Source organism: Meles meles, chromosome 4, assembly GCF_922984935.1.
Source record: "Meles meles chromosome 4, mMelMel3.1 paternal haplotype, whole genome shotgun sequence".
Taxonomy (NCBI): domain Eukaryota; kingdom Metazoa; phylum Chordata; class Mammalia; order Carnivora; family Mustelidae; genus Meles; species Meles meles.
In genome coordinates, this window is record NC_060069.1 from 30,857,728 (window position 1) to 30,874,515 (window position 16,788).

The following is a 16,788-nucleotide window of genomic DNA, read 5'->3' on the forward strand; positions in this document are numbered from 1 at the left end:
ACGCTCCTGACCCCCACCATGAGGACAGGACTTCCACTAACCTGCTTGGGGCAGAAGAACAAGTACTCCTTGGCGAGGCAGACCAGGAAGAAGGGGTCCAGTCTTTCGAAGTACTCAGAGCCTAGGGGGAGGCCCTGCATGCTGGAGAAGTGCAGCTCTGCGACCTCCTTCAGGAGGGCAGTGGCTTCCTGCTCTCCCTTGTGCTTTCGGGATGCCAGGAGGGCCAGTAGGAAAAGCAGCACCTGTGGGAGGCAGGTGTAGTTCTTGGCACCAACGCCAGCTGGGCAGTGGGTAGGCGAGGGTGAAGCAGGAGTCCAGGCCACGTGGGGTGCTGGATACCGGAAACTGGGGTGGGGGCGACCCAATGCTGGAGGAACCCATGCGCCCCAGAAGGCTCTGACCTCAGACTTCCCGAGGGACTGCTGCACCTCCTTCAGGAATTCCAGCTGGTGCTCTGCCTCTTCCAGGTGGCCGTCCAGGATCTGGCACCAGATGATCCCTGGACCCGGGATAGAACGAGCATGAGCAGCCAGCACTGACACGGAGCCAGCAGGCCAGCAGGCCAAGGGGCACAGATGCGACAGCGGAAGGCAGGGTGATGCATGCTCAGGATAGAGAAGTCAAAGCATGAGGCAATATGGAAAAACATCCCTAGTTCACACGCTAGCTTGAAGCAGATCTCTCCCCACAGGTAACCGCCCTTAACAATTTGCAGTCTAGTCCTTTGACCATCTTTCTAAGCATTCATTTGTTAGCAATGTGTTCACATCTACGTGATACACGTCCGTGCATACACGTCCACCCCCTTCTCTCTAATGGCAACATAACATGCCCCTGTGGATTCCATACTGCATTTGACTGCGTCCCACTGAAGGACACCTCATCTCATATTTAGTTTGCTTTTGACGCTTAAATGTTGCAAGGTCTCAGTAAACATATTCCCATGTTCTAATTCCTGAAGTTGAGCTGATGGGTCAAAGGGCATGTATATCTAAAATGTTAACAGGTAAGGCCAACTTGTCCTCCAGAGACATTTCAATGAATATTACAGCCAAGAACTTGAAAGTGTCTTTTCTGCACAACCTCGCAGATATGCTTTACTTTTTGCCAGTCTAAAGAGTGAACAGTAATTCATTTGAATTCACTTTTTTTTCATTGCTAGGGAAAAGGAATATTTATATATATTTTATATATTGAATGGCCTTTTTCTTTTCTACTATGAATATCCTGTACATAGTAGCTTTAGCCTGTTTTTCTTTCAGGGTTGTTTTCTTTTTATATATTAAGATGATTAATCCTTTGTAGCCAACATTTTCCATTAGTTTGCCATTTACCTCTTCAGTGTCTTTTGCCATCCATTAGTTTCAAACTTTTACATATTTTCCCTTCCAGCCTCTGAGTTTCCCCCAGGGAAGACAAGTCCAACTGAATTTTTAGGTTTAAATATCTAATTCATCTGGAGCTTATTTTTTAAGTAATCTCTACACACCACCCCCTCCCTGCAACGTGGGGCTCGAACTCACAACCTCGAGACCCAGAGTCACGTGCTCTACCAACTGAGCCAATAAACTGGAGTTTATTTTTGAGTATGGTGTGAGATAGGAACTTCCCTTTACTTTTTTCATGCTGGATAGCCAGACGTTCGGCCATGGTTTGTTGAAACCTACCACTGCGTTGGTTTGAAATGTCACCTTATTCTCAGGAACTGTTTCTGTGCCATTTATCTGCCTCTTTATTCCAGCACTGACCCCAAGCTGACTTAAGTACTATTGTTTCCTAATGTGTTTTAGATTTGGGAAGCCAAATCCATCTATTCTTACTATTCCTCCTTTATAGGTACTTTCTGGTCCTCTCAGTGTATTTATTCCTGATTGTCCTCCTAATTATACCATCTTGGTTTTCACTACTATCCATCTCACCATTTGGCTCATCTATGGAATTCTGTACTTTGCAGTCATATTTTTAATTTTCGGTAGCTTTTTTGTTCCCTATACCCTTTTTCACAGTAGCCTGTTCTTTATGTACTGACCGTACATAAAGCCTTTGCAAACATGAGAGGTGTTTTAGTGGGGGAGGGGGAAATCTTTTTCTATAACTGGCTTTAATTTTACTCCCCAGAGGGCTGTGGCTTTGCATGTCCCACCTGGCCCCTCTTTCAAAGTGTTAGCAAAAATTTACAACTGGACTAGACTGATGAGTATTAGCAGCTAAGGCACATTTCCCAAATTGTTAAGGTCACTGATTTTCCGAGACAGGTCAGATGAGAGGGTGACTCCAGCACACACCTGACAGGACTGGCCCAGGCTGGTGTGTGGGATGGCCATTCAGGCCGGTGGACTTCCCTCCCGGCTGACTGGCTGAGGGTCTCCCCTGAATGAGGAAGTGGGGAAGGACTGAACCACGTGGGGGAATGTCAGGGGATGTGGCCTTTGTGTAGAGCAGCAAGTCTTTTTGTTCTTTATGTCTCTGATGGTGGTGGGAAGCATCAGGGGCTCCCACCCGCTACCTCCTGCCCCGCCCCACCCCCCTTAAGGGCCTCCTCGATTGCATTCTCCTGTTGTCACCAATCCTCCAGTATGTTATCTCATTATCTCACTGACTGCCCCACTGCCCCATGGCCTATTTTGCTCTCAGCCTCCAATGACTCTGAGCTTGGCTTTCTTTTTTGTTTTTGTTTTTGTTTAATTTCTGAATTTCCTGGAGCTCTCTGGGGGGAATAATGGGTCTACTTATTTCTTAAGGTGGCCCATCTCTGCCTCTGTTGGAGTATGTGTTTATCTGTTTATATGTCACAGAAAGGTGCCCCTGTCCTACAATGTACCCCCAAACTCTCACACACCCTCTAGAGAGAAGGCTTCCCAGCATCTCTCCTCTGGATCCATGGATGCTACCCTGCTCCCTGCCTTCTGTGCCCCCATGCCGCCACCCTGCCCAGCCTGCAGAGACCTGTTAAGGCAGCCACACTGCTCCGGTCCAGTTTCAAGGCCTCCGAGTACCACTGAGACGCCTCCCTCACTTGGTCGTGCAGGATGAAGAGGTAGCCCAGCTCTGTGGCCACATGGGCATGGGAGGGTGTGGCCACGAATGCACGCTCCATGAAGGGGCACACCAGCCGGAGAATCGCCTGGCGTTTCCCACACTGTGAGGAATGGACACACGGGATTAGGGAAACCAGTCAGTGCAGCCTGTCTGAACAAGGCCACATCAGAGACGGGCATGTTTCAGCTGCTCAGGAGAGCCCAAGGGCTGCATGCGACCCACAGTTGGGTCTGTGTGGTTGTCCAGCTTCCAAAGAACCTCACCCTGGCCACATCTGTGGAACTTGCCTCCAGGCACAGGGCCCTCCAAATGGCCCATCTCCTGTCTTGCCACAGTAATTGGTCTAAGTCACCAAGAAGCTGGGTGACAGAAGCTCTTGTGTCCCGTTGATATGGGAAGTTGCCCGGAAGGCTGTGAGCAGCCATGTTCCCTGCCTGATGTGCAGAATGAGCAGAGAGCATCAGACACAGATCTGTGTCTCTGTGGGAAAGATGGTGTCCCCGTGGCACTTGACCCCACGGTTCTGGTTCCCAAGGTCCTGGAGCTACCTCAGGTTTTGCAGTGATTCCTTCTAGTTAATCTTGCTTTGGGCTGAAGGGTCTGACAGAGGCAGATTTTTTGGCAATCTGGTCTTTTTGCACCTGATCTGGTCAGAGGGGTACAGGGAGGCCTGCCTTTCCAGGACACTTTCATAGAGACAATATGGCAGTCGGGTGTCCCGGGACCCTGAGCCACGGCCAGGCATGGCTCTGCTATGTAACAGCCATAATACTTCCCTCTTCCCCCAAATAAGGGACCTCCTACTCTAAAAGCACTTCCAGATGCCATCGCGCTCATCTTTACAGTGTCTCTGAGCCACATCTGGGCCCAGATACAGAGCCTACATGATACAGCCATTGGCCAGAGGCAGTTAGGGGCCACTGGGTACGGGCCACCAGCCCGAGAAGCCAAGTTTTAGCCAGAGAGGGGAGGACAGGGTACCCAGGCAGCTTCCAGGGGGCACAGCGCTCCCCTTAGGAACACGGCAAGAAGCATGATTCAAAAAACCTGGAAAGAACCTTCTTACCAGCCTGCTAATCACAAGAATCTTTTTAAGATGGAGGCTTGGATTTTGAGGCTCCCTTGTCTCCAGTGCCTTAATCAGATTTCTAACATGGTTGGTAGCCTGTGGGAGACAAAACAGACAAGGCAAAGGAAAAGTAGAAAATGGGAGTTGGGCAGAGCTTTCAACCCTGCTGCACGTTAGCATCCCCTGGGAGAAATTCCCACCCCCAGGAGCTAGCCCCAGAGACATGGATTCAACTGGGCTGGGGTGAGCCCGGTATTATTTTAAAGCCCCGGTCGGTAGGTGGATCTTTCGGGAGCCTTGCTCAGCCAAGAGCTGGCACCGCCCCTTTGTTCATGGATCTGTGAAGAGAAGTTGCCCTTTCAGATCCCCCCAGCCAGAGCCAGAGCCAGCTGTCATGGTGCCCACACGGCAGCCCCCCAGGCCGGCAGCGCACCGGCCAGCTGGGCTGGCTCTAAGAGCAGATGGCTGTGGTGGGTCCCTGGCCCTGAGCCTGTATTCCGTGTTGACGGGAGTCTCCACACCGTGCCGCTCCCTCACTCCAATGAATCCTCCCCATGACCCTGAAAGTCACTAGAACTCTCTGAACTTTCCAGTCTAGCCAACAGAGGGTCAGAAAAGTTAGGGAATTTGCCAGAGGTCACTCAGCCAACTGGGTGACTGACTCCAAAGCCTGTGTTCTTTCCAGTGGATGCCTCTGTCCTTTCCCTACCCAGGAGTGGGGAGTTTTGCAAAGAAGTGCCAGAAGGGAAACCCAGGATGGGGTAGGACTACTCTGCTCAGTAGATACAAGCAAGGTTAGCACTGAGCAGCCAGGCCTGGGTAGAGGGGTAAATCCCAGGGGCTGAGGTGGGGGGTCAAGGACAGGCATTAATGCTAATTCCGCCCCCGGGATTAACCCTCAGGCCAGGCCCCAGGAAGACTGCCCAGCGCTCTGGGGATGCACAGAGCTGAGGACAGGCCCCATTCTCCTGTTCCTACCCAGAGATGGCATTGGAGGGTTCCTCCCAAATATGGACTGTACCCTCTTTCTCACCCCACCCCACAAAACCCAGAGACTCAGAACTGTGCAGAAGGAACCAGAAGCTTCCTCCTCCCCTCATGAAACCCTTACAGACTCCTGATTTGCCACCCTTTACAGAGGCAACACAATTATTCAAAAAGGCAATGTTATGGCTGGAAACACAAACTCTTCTTGAAAATAAAAACTTGTCTGGGCATTGAAGTTTTCATGAGGTTTTCAAGAGTTAGAAAACCAGGTGTGTCTGATTGTGCTCGAAGACTGTTCTGGGTTTCTTTGGAAAAACTATAGGGCTTAGGAGCAAATCTGGGGCTAGGTTCTACCTGGCCAATACCTGAGCCGTTCCAGTCCACTCCTTAAAAAACTGTCATTTCCCGAAATCAGGCACTGTTCCAAGTTCTCCCACATGTCATCCCACTTAGTCCTTCTACCAACCTCACAAAGTGGTTGGAATTATCTCCAGTTTACAAATGAGGAGCCCAGGGCTTCTCCAGGTGAACCTGCCCAGGTTCAGGGCGAAACCAGAGTCAAGCTCACTGCCTGCCCAAAGAGCAAGCCAGAGCAGACTCCCTGACCTCCTTGCAGGAGTAGGTGAGGGAGCCGAGATCCAGGGAGCACACTCCAGGGCGCTGGGGATGGGGGTTTTCAAAGTGCCTCCCCCCAGGCTGGGCTTGTCCCAAAGCCCAACTCCTGAGTCTTGAAAGAACTTACTGTGGTCATGTTTCCTTCTCTTGCAAGCTCATGCACCGCTAGGATTTGGCAGGCATCGATATTATACTCATCATTTTCTAGAATTCTGAAATAGGAAGAGGAGCCACATGAACTGGGAGTATTCATAGGCCAGGCTAGCACGGTGCAGCTGCCACTCAGGATTGTCTGGAAATATCCACTCTCCCTTTCTCCTTTTATTTTTTATTTTTTAATTTATTTTTATTTTTATTTATTTATTTTGAGAGAGAGAGAGAGAGAGAGAGAGAGAGAGCATGAGAGGGGAGGTCAGGGGGAGAAACAGACTCCTCATAGAGCTGGGAGCCCGATGTGGGACTTGATCCCAGGACTCTGGGACCATGACCTGAGCCAAAGGCAGTTGCTTAACCAACTGAGCCACCCAAGCACCCTATTTTTTATTTTTTTAAAGATTTTATTTATTTATTTGACAGAGAGATCACAAGTAGGCGGGGGTGGGAAGCAGACTCCCCGCTGAGCAGAGAGCCCAATGTGGGGCTGGATCCCAGGACCTTGGGATCATGACCTGAGCCAAAGGCAGAGGCTTTAACCCAATGAGCCACGCAGGTGTCCCCCTTTCTCCTTTTAATAATGGAACTCCCTAATCTGGCTGAGGTCCCGGCTACCCAGAATAAAGACTACATCTCCCAGCTTCCCCTGCAGCTCAGTGGTGGCCCTGTGATTAAGTTCTGGCCAATAGGGTGTGAGCACAAGTGCCCCAGGTGACATCCCGCTGTATCTTCTGCCCACCTTCTCTTTCTTCTCTTTCCTTCTCATGGGAGCCACATCCTAGGAATGGTAGAACAGCAAGACAGAAGGGAACTCGGACCCTACAGAGTTAAGCTGCTGTCCCAGCCCCAGACAACCACCCAGATTTTTACCTGAGAGAGGAATAACTGCTCATGTCATTTAAGTCATGTATCTGGGGCAATTTGTGACGTAAGTCTATTCATATTCCAACTCTCACATACATGATCATGGTACTGTGGTCCTAGGGTCCCAGAGTGGTGGAGAGGTGCTTGGGGGATTATCTGCAACTGTATGATAAAAAAGGACGCTTGCTTTCCATCATGTGTCACTGTGAAGATACAGTTTCTGGTCATACATACTATGGGGTGTTCAATATTCTGTTTCTTTGTAGGAAACTTCCTGTTTTTCAGCCTGGTCAGGGATGGCCCTGTGTTTCCTTGAGGATTACTCTGATTAACACCCAAAATTCCAACAGGATTGATTAGGCAGTCAGCATTCAAACGGTTCTAACCCTTTATAGTGACTTTGAAGGTACTGGGAACCAAATACATTTGGGGAAAAAAACCAAACTTTTAAATAACTTATGAACTAAGGAGGAATCAGAATGGATATTATAAAATTCTTAGAGCCAAACGATACTGAATATATCAAATCCAAATGTGTAGATACTGCTAAAATGGTACCTTGAGGGACATCTACAGACTTAAACACTCATATTCTCCCAACTTGAAAAAAAAATAAACACTTATATTCTAAAAGAAAATTGAGAATGGATGAGCCAGGCATCTGATTCAAGAGTTAGAAAACCAGAGCAGAACAGGCCCATAAATCATAAAGAGCAGACATTAACAGAGTAGAAACAGAGATGTGATAGACACCACCAACAAAACTCAAAGCTGGGTCTTTAAAAAGACGAATAAAAGAAACAAATTAATGTAGATGAAGAAAAATAAGAGGGAAGGGAAAAATAAATAATGTTAGGGATAGAAAGAGAAACACATCTAGAGGGAGCAAAGATTTAAAACACAATGGTGTCGGGCCCCTGGGTGGCTGAGTTGGTTGGGTGTCTGCCATTGGCTCAGATCATGATCCCAGAGTCCTGGGACCAAGCCCCGAATTGGGTTCCTTGCTCAGTAGGGGGCCTGCTTCTCCTCTCCCTCTGCCTGCTGCTCCCCGTTTGTGCTCTCTCTCTTTCTCTTTCTCCCTGTGTCAAATAAATAAATAAAATCTTTTAAAAAACAAGAAAAAAAAAACCCCACAATGGTGGTGGGTGCCTGGCTGGCTCAGTCAGTAGAGAATGCAACTCCTGATCTCGGGGTTATGAGTTCAAGCCCCACGTAGAGGGGCATAGAGGTTGCTTAAATAAATAAGTAAATAAACAAGCTTTAAAAAACATTTAAAAACTTTTTTTTTTTTAAAATAAAAAACAATGGGGGAGTTCTATGAACACCACTAGCTGGGGAAACCTCCAGAAGGGAACGAGTTGGGTATGGGACTCAGCCCATTGGCACTCAACACTGTTCCCCGTGGGCAGGGCAGCAGGACCTTGGCCAAGGGAGACTGCACACACCACGGTTGTGGCCTTCATCCAGGTGCTCCCAGGATCCTGCTGGCTGAAGGCCAAGCCTCCAAAGCAAGCTCTTGACCCAGCTCCTGTCAAGGACACTGGCCAGGTGTCAACTGTGGGATAGAGAAGCCAAGATCCACACAGGCACTGCACGAGGGGGCCCTTGTGGGCTGAGCAGGCCCGAATCATGTTCATTTGCTACCAGGAACCTCTCTCTGGGATGCAAATTCCAGGGATGATCATCAGAGGAATTACCATCCCTCCATGGGAAAGGAGGTCTGCTTGTGTTTCCTTTTGGTTTTGAACTATGCTGTATGGTACTACAATTTAGTAACAATTCAGAGTGATGCCCTAAGGTCACTCAAAAAAAAAAAAAAGTCTGTGAACTCTTTTTAGGAAGAAAATTAGTAGCATACATTTTAGAATCACTTAATAAAAGTAGTTCAAGTGTTAGAGTTTAGAGACAAGCTTCAATTATCTAGAAAATTCCATCCTCAGAAAACCTTCCATCAGACATCCCTCCCCAAGTGGTCTTTATTTCTATCGACAATAACAGTACTCTAAGGTCACCCCAACTTGGTGTCTGGCTTCTGCAAGCCCCAGGAACTCCCCAGCTCTTACTGTCTGGCCGATGCACCTGGCCTCAGCTGAAAGGCTTCTCCTGGTCACCAATGATCTTGCCCCTGAAGTTTTTATTACAGTATATCATACCCATGGTTTAAAACAATTAAATAATGCAACAGTCCCTTTATACGCTCCTGCCCCCATTCTTTAGAGGCAACTGCTTGTCGCCCCGTAACCTTGGTTGCTTTGGGTTCCTTAGGTCATTCCCTCCACCTGTCTCCTAAACAATGTGCTTTTTTTTTTTTTTTAAGATTTTATTTATTTATTTGACAGAGATCACAAGTAGGCAGAGAGGCAGGCAGAGAGAGAGGGGAAAGCAGGCTCCCTGCTGAGCAGAAAACCCAATGCGGGGCTCGATCCCAGGACCCTGAGATCATGAAGCGAGCCGAAGGCAAAGGCTTCAACCCACTGAGCCACCCAGGGGCCCCAACAATGTGCTTTTATCTCAGATATGCCCATTTCTTTATCCATCAGAGGCCACAGCCTCCCTGTGCTCCCTCCTCCCAATGATCACATCACTATTCATACCTCTTCTCTTGACAATATTTACTTTTACGTTTTGTTCTATCAAATTCACGGTGTCTCCCATCTCCCCAGCTTGTAAGATGGGAACGTATCAGCACCCTCGGCTTGCCAAAAAAAAAAAAAAAAAAAAGGGAAAGCAGCGGTACATGGGTACATGGGTGTGGTGGTGTCGGCTCACGACCGCTGCTCACCTGTGTCCCATTTCGACTGTCTGCTCCCAGTCCTGCCGAGCCAAGAACAGCCGCATTTTTAGGACCAGGGCAGGCAGGAAGCTCCCCGAGGTGACAGTGATCTGGTTCACCACCTCCAGTGCCCCCGAGTAGTTCTGCTGCAACATGAAGTAGGTCGCCTGTTGGAAGCCCAGGAGAAAAGCCTCCGTAAGTTCCTGCGGAGGGAGGTTGGGGGTGTCTGGTTCTCTACCAAACAGGAGCAGAACCTGACACAGGGCATGCAAGTCCCCTCAGCTGGGCCAAGGAATCCTTCCAAGGCCCCCTGGGTCAGGTGTGGGGGAAGGAGTCATCCCTCAGAGTCACAGATCAAAGTCCACAGCAGGCTTGGGTTCCTGGACAGGCAAGGCAAGGGCTCTTAGGGAGACGGGGAGGCCTAGCAAGTGTGGGAGATGGCAAGGCCATGTGCAGGCCGCCCTTAGTGGGAGACCTGAGGGTGCTGGGCTCACTCATTTGCCATTCACTTTCTTGAAGCTTATTGCTGAAAACTGCTCACTCGGGCCCAGAGTTCCGGCTTGCAGGTAAAACCCTTGTTAGGGGGCTGCGGCAGCTTTTCTCCGCTGAGGCCCACTGGGCTGGGGTTCTGGCCTCTGCAGGCCAGTGCCAGCCCCCAGGTTCTCCTGAGTGAGTCATGCCCCAGGTGCTTGAAGGGCAGAGAGCAATACTCCCAAAGGACTTGAAACGACTCTGACAGGGACAGCTTACATTAGACCTTCAGCAACCTGCCTTCAAGAGTTATTAAGAACAAGAGGAGGATTGTTCTGGATAGATTTATGCATACATGTGCTCACTGCAGCACTCAGTTTATAAGTGTAAACTGGAAATAATCTGGGTTGGCAAATCTTATGAGGGCCATACAACAGGGGATTGGCTTGAAGGAGCTGTTCAAAATGACAGTGGCTTATGACAAAATCCTACATGAAGAAAAGGAACCTGAGTGATAGGATGCCTTATGATTACAATTAAATTAAATAACAACACTATCTCCCACCCCGGGGAGGGCGCTCAGTGGGATCACCTTCAGGACCAGAAGAGCTGGAGGCTGATAGCTCTCTGGGGGGCCTACCCGCTGGGGTCGCCCATGGCTAAAGGCAGCAGCCTTGTGCCAGGTCACGCCCATCTGCAGGGGCAGCCCCCACCTGGCACATGGCCAGGGAGGAGGTCACGGATAGGCCACCCCAGTTCTAGAACCCCAAGTTGGCTGAGGCCTTTTCTTGGGCTGTGCCACAGCTCAATTTCTCCTGCCATCCAGTCTTGCTTCTGTCCCTTTTCCCACAGGTGCTGGTCCCAAGGGCATTCCAGATAAAACTGCTGCACGAGGCTCTCCTTGGCTTCTGCTTCCCAGAAAGCCCTTCTAGGGCACCCTCTGAACCACAGGCAGAGTAAAGAAGACTGGAAGACACCAAGGTCCTCAATGTCCATGCGAGCTTTTTGGAGGGGGAGTGTGAAGGATGTCATCTTTTGACTTTTTTAGCCTTCTGTTTTTTTAACGAGTACATATTCATTTTCTAAGAAGCTATATACTAAGAGAAGAGAATCAGAGGGCTAGCTTTTCCTTCATGGATTGATTCAGTGGGGGTTACATAAGAAAAAAGGAACTTAATTTAAATTGAGATCAGAAAACACAAAACGGGTGCCTGAGTGGCTCAGTCAGTTAAGCATCTGCCTTCGGCTCGGGTCATGATCCCAGGGTCCTGGGATTGAGCCCCGCATTGGGCTCCCTGCTTAGCGGGGAGCCTCCTTCTCCCTTCTCCCTCTGCCTGCTATTCCCCCTGCTTGTGCTCATTCTCTCTCTCTGTCAAATAAATAAATAAAATCTTAAAAAAAAAAAAAAAAAAGAAAACACAAAACACCCATCTCCCTTCTCTTTTGACCCACTGAACTTAATAGGTCAGAAGAGAAAGCGTGACAGAAAGAAGCAGAGAAAAAAGGACGGACCCAGAGCAGACTCCATGCAGAATGAGACAGGGACTCAGACTGAGCAGGCAGGATTGTGAGAACCAAGTGGGCCCTGGGCTGTTGTGTGACCCTGATCCTCTCCGGGTCCTGCTCCTCATGGGCCAGGTGAAGCCGGGAGACAGAGGCTCCCTGGCTCCAGTGGCCCAGGCAGGCCCAGGCCCCTCCCTCCACTGCCCACCTTTCCCATCAGCCCCAGCACATCTTTGCTGTCCTGCATTCCTTGTTCCAGATACTTGATGGATTTCTTCATGGCATGGGGCTTGTCTGAGGTGAGGTCCACCCAGCCTCGGAGCACATAGCCCTGGGATCAGAACAAGACAGAAGATGAAGTCCTTGGTCCTGCAGAGCCTCTCAGAACCCAGCCTGCTCTCCAGCCTCATGTCCCACCCCTGTCATTCTGTACCCCGAACCCCCCCCCACCCCAGGCACAGCTACTTGCAGACCCCAGTGCAGCCCTGCTCCCTCCCACTGCTGGGACTTCACTTCGCTGTCCCTGCAGCGCTCCCAACCAAACCCCTTCACCTGATTAACTACCACGAGTCTCTCAAACTCAGCCTAGGAGGACCCTCCTCTCAGAGGCCTTCTATGACCTTCCAGGCTAAGAGTGGGCCTTCTCTGGTACCCCCACAGATCTGCTGCCCCTACTGACATGCTCTCACCTGTCTTCTCATTGCCTGTTTACTCTACACTGGGGTCAGGAGGCCACCACGGGCCACTGGGCATGGCCTCTCCTCCTCTCTCCACGCCTTAGCCCAGCACAGCGCCTGGACTGTGTGGGAGGCAGGAATGTCTTCTTGGAGGATGAGCAGGAGCCATTCTGAGCTCAAGGGTTCTGCTCTAGTCTTCACCCAGCCTCTGCTGGCAGAGGGGTGGCCAGGCCTGGGAGGTGAGGCCGGGGGTCTCTTGGACATTGCCCTGAAGTGTTATGCCCAAAACCAGTGTTTCTCAACTCTTTCCCATAGTTCCCCTCCTAAGGAGACTTTTTAGATATTTTCCCTTAATCATTTCCTCTCCCTCCAAGTATTTTAATCTCACAGATATACTATCTGTCTATGCAGTGTGTAAATCTGTGTTTTGTACATAAACAGCAAGATTTTTTTCACCCCCTCCTCGGGGAACCAATTTTCACCCCCTGGGGGGTGAGGTCACTCCCCGCTGAGGTGGCAGCTAGACTGAGCCGGGACTAAGGCTTTGAACTGTAGCAACAGTCACAATCCACCGAGTGTGAGACTCTCCTGGGTGGGCCACCACTGATACCCAGCAGACCACGGCAAGGAGGGAAGGTAGACGCCTGTCGTAACCAGCTCATCTGGCTTTCCCAAAGAACCCGGAAATCTGGGCTTTTCCGTCAAAATCTTTTGATTTCAAAATGTTGGCAACTAATTCAAGACTTAAAAAATATAAAGTCCAGGCCCTGGAACGACTGTCTGCAGACTAGACTCTAGACAGCACGTACTCAGCTAAAGCCCGAGACAGTGTGGGTGGGGGGTCCTGTGAGATCTGGGATCTTGTTGGGCCCCGATGCAGCCCTTTCCCAGCCCCAGGGTGCTCCGTAGGAGTAACGGCCACCCCACTGGGATGTGTTGAGATGCTGCTTTCTGCTGCTGCTGTCCCCTGTGGCAGGTACCTCTCTGGAGCTGCTGGAGAGCTTCAGGGTGCGGTCAACGTACTCCCTGGCCTTGTCGTGGCGCCCCATGAGCCAGAGGAAGAGGCCGGCGTAGTACATGGCCGTTGCGCTGGCTGTCTTGCGGATTTCCTTCAGGCTGCTCTCGAGCTCCTGAATGGCTTCTCGGTCTGTGAATCCGAGAGGAGGAAGGGGGCGAGTCAGTGGGAGGAGGGCTGCCTGGTCCTGCAGGAGGCCCTGAGGGCCCTGGGGCCTGGAAACTGCAGCAGCCGCCCACGCCTGTACTTGGGTTTGCAGTCTGAGCTTTCTCTTGTCTCCCCTGTGCCCAGCAGTTTGCGGAGCAGACAGACCAAAGTGAATCCCGTACCTCAGGCCCACAGTCCATCCTGAGGGGAAATAGTTGTTGGCAGCGTCTTGGAATCTTTCCCTGACTCTAGAGAGGTGGACATTAAGGGTGGAATCATTTAATTATTTAATTTTAATGTTTATTTATTTATTTATTTTTAAAGATTTTATTTGTTTGACACAGAGAGATCACAAGTAGGCAGAGAGGCAGGCAGAGAGAGAGAGAGGAAGGGAAGCAGGCTCCCGCTGAGCAGAGAGCCCGATGTGGGACTCGATCTTAGGACCCTGGGATCATGACCTGAGCAGAAGGCAGAGGCTTTAACCCACTGAGCCACCTAGGCGCCCTATTTTTACTTTTTTAAAGATTTTATTTACTTATTTGACAGACAGAGAGAACACAGCAGGGGGAGCAGGAGAGGGAGAGGAAGAAGCAGGTTTCCCACCGAGCCGGGAGCCCAATGCAGGGCTGGATCCTAGGACCCTGGAACTATGACCCGAGCTGAAGGCAGACACTGAAGGACTGAGCCACTCAGGCACCCCATGGGTGGAATTATTTATATTGACTTGATTTGTCTCCACAAGGTCTGGGGCACGGAAAGCAGGGTGTCTTCCCAACTCCTGGGCTCTGAAAGGAGGACCCCTCCAACTGTCATGCTCTTTGCCTGTAGCTCCCACTCAGCAGGACTTGGGCACAGGCTCTTCCTTGAGGCCTCCGAGGGGAGGGAACAGAAGCCACTCCTCACTGGCCAATAGCATGTGCTGTCACTGGTGCACCGACCTCCGGTGGCAGGCCCTTGGGTGGCTATAGCTCTGGAGTGGGGCCGTCTTCCCCGGGGGGCCAGGTCTTGCAGGGCATGGCTGCACTCACCAATGGTTTCACAGCACTTGTGAGCATACATGAGGGCCATGATGGAGCACAAGGACACGTCTGGATGATTCCGGATGCTCTCCAGGTTGCTAATGGCATCCTGGATGTGCTCTGTAAAGGAGAGCCCATGTGATTACGTCCCCAGAGGGCAGGAGGCTCTGTAGCAGACACATGGGAGCCCTTGTCAGAGCTGACTCAAGATTTAGCACCACCTGGCTTCACCCAGAATCATTAGGCCAACAGGTCCAAACATCCCCAGTGGCCCAAGGCCTACGAAGGGGCTGCTGACACCAGGGTCCAGGCTGCCTGGGGCTGGAGGATGCACCTGTGAGTACTTGCAGGGGCACCTGTGAGGCCAAGATTTGGGGCTGGCGGGCTCAGTTCTGAAGAAGGATCTCAGGGCAGAGCCACAGATTCCACTTATCCGTCCGTGTCCAGTGAAGTTGGCCGTGGGCAGCTGGGCCAGCCCCTGGCCTCAGTGAGTCAGCACCTGCTTGAGGATCACTCCTCCCCCCTGCTCTGGCACCATACTTGCCTGTACCCATACCTCCCGCTTCCTCCTTTTCTTGCACTACCAGCTCCCAGGTTCCAAGTCCAGGATTTATCCAATACACGTGCAGTCATGTCTCCCCACCCACTCGTTTTCCAGATAGGGAAACCGAGGGGCAGAGCAAGGGTGGTGAGCTCTCCGATGTTTCAAACGTCAACTAGATACGTATTACACAGCCACATGTAGATTAACCTGGAACCTAGCCACTGAGTATAAGACTCTTCCCATGGCCACGAGGCTGGGGTGTAAGGAGGCATTCCAGGTGGACCCAGAGTGTCAGGGCTGGGCTAGTGCCTGAGGTCAGGAGGCCAATGCTGGCAAGTCCTTACCTTCCCTGAGGATCCCGTAGATTTTAAAGAACTGTAGGACAGGGTCATTGCTGAATTTTTCCAGGCCCGAGGCTGCGGCCTGCTGCACGTGACGGAAGTACTGTTCCCGGCTATAGTAAATGATCCCAGCCTGTGGAAGGAAGACACAGGGGCAACAGCCCCAGTCCCTTCTCTGATCTCACCCACTTTCTCCCCTATTCCTTGCTCCTCCTCCACTCTGCGAAAGGAAGGCGGGGAAGAGAACATTAAGGTCTCATTTTGTTCACTAGTCCCAGGAGTAGCTCCATTGCAGTTTCCCAGGAAGGAGCTTGGATGTATTCGGGAATGATCACCATATTCTGGGTCAAATACGATGGAGGACTCAATTTAGACTTTGTCTTAGGAAAGGGATAAGGGGAAAGAGAGAGGGCCGATCATAAGAATGGGTACACCACCAGTTAGAGCTGTAAGTACTCTGGGTTAAACACTTGTTGGGAACTGTATCAAGGGCTTTACACCCATTATCTTATGCATTATGCCCTCCATATCCCTCACAGTTAAAGAAGCTGAAACCTATGGAGATGATGGCTTGACAAAGGTCATTCAGTAATAGGGGCTGAGATTTCAAAGTGAAGTCTCACTTCCCCTAAGGTTTGTGGGTGCTGGAGTTGGGGAGATGTGGTTGGGTTGTGAACAGTCTTGTGGGCCATATGAAAGAGCCCAGACATCATCCTCAGGGTAATAGGAAGCAGTTGGAATGGTTTTAAAGCAGGAGGAGGGATGTGTTCAGATGTGTGTGTGTGAGTGGTGGTGGTGGTGTGGGGACTGCTGGTGAGGAGAGAGCTGGTGTGTGTGGGGAGGGGGCGGGGGAGGTTAATGTTTCAGATGTCTGGGGAGCGGTTATCCCAGACTAGGAGGTACAAAGTTTAGGGTTCTGCCAGGAGATTTGTAGGGGCTTACATTTCCTGCTGATAGGCAGGACCTGAGATGGGAATGTGGAAGACTGAAGGCTGTAGGATCAAACAGTGGTGTCCTCTACTGAGGTGGGGGACGCAGAAGCAGCAGCAGGGGAGGGGGAGATGATGGCAAAATGAAAGAGATGGGTTTTGGTTACGTTGGTTGGGGGGAGCTCTAGGACAAGACAGGGTGGGAATGTTGATTTGGAGCTCAGAGTGCACAGAGAACACAAGAGGAGAAAGATGCACTGGCCACGAACAGTGAAGCAGAGGGGGCCAGACCCTTCGTTAAGCGGCCGGCGGGGGACGGCGAAAGGCGGGTAAAGGGGACAGCAGGGGCGGTCGGAGAGGTGACAGGAGAGCAGCGGGGCGCGGGGGTCTCGGGGCCGGAGGCGGAGAGTCCGGAGGGAGCGGCTTGGCCGCACTCGGGCCACGTACCATAAGAGAGGAGTCATCGCTGCTCATTTCCAGGCTCCCGCGCCTCCGAGTCCGGGTCTGGTGGGTCCGCCCCGAGCTGGATTCCGGAGTCAGGGTCCCCGGCAAGCCTCTCGCGACCGGAAGTTGGAGGCGCGCGTCCCTGGAAACGGAGGTAAGGGCCGGTTGCTAAGAACGTCAGAGTCAGGGGAGAGAGAG

At 51.0% G+C, this 16,788-nt stretch overlaps 1 protein-coding gene across 5 annotated transcripts in view; it reads right to left on the reverse strand.

Moving 5' to 3' along the window:
• TTC21A (tetratricopeptide repeat domain 21A) overlaps positions 1-16,784 on the reverse strand; it is a 38,799-nt gene extending 22,015 nt beyond the window's left edge. For all 5 annotated transcript variants that reach the window (XR_006818026.1, XM_046002365.1, XM_046002364.1 and 2 more), the window contains exons 1-11: positions 16,594-16,784; positions 15,221-15,350; positions 14,342-14,452; positions 13,132-13,298; positions 11,683-11,805; positions 9,510-9,667; positions 5,838-5,922; positions 4,106-4,204; positions 2,947-3,139; positions 402-499; positions 42-242 (exon numbers count right to left, since the gene is read on the reverse strand). Coding sequence is in view for 4 of the 5 variants with exons in the window: in XM_046002365.1 (XP_045858321.1) it covers positions 42-242; positions 402-499; positions 2,947-3,139; positions 4,106-4,204; positions 5,838-5,922; positions 9,510-9,667; positions 11,683-11,805; positions 13,132-13,298; positions 14,342-14,452; positions 15,221-15,350; positions 16,594-16,620 (1,392 nt within the window). In the remaining variant the exon portion in view is untranslated. The remainder of the gene's footprint in view (positions 1-41; positions 243-401; positions 500-2,946; positions 3,140-4,105; positions 4,205-5,837; positions 5,923-9,509; positions 9,668-11,682; positions 11,806-13,131; positions 13,299-14,341; positions 14,453-15,220; positions 15,351-16,593) is intronic.
• Between the last annotated feature and the right edge of the window lie 4 nt (positions 16,785-16,788).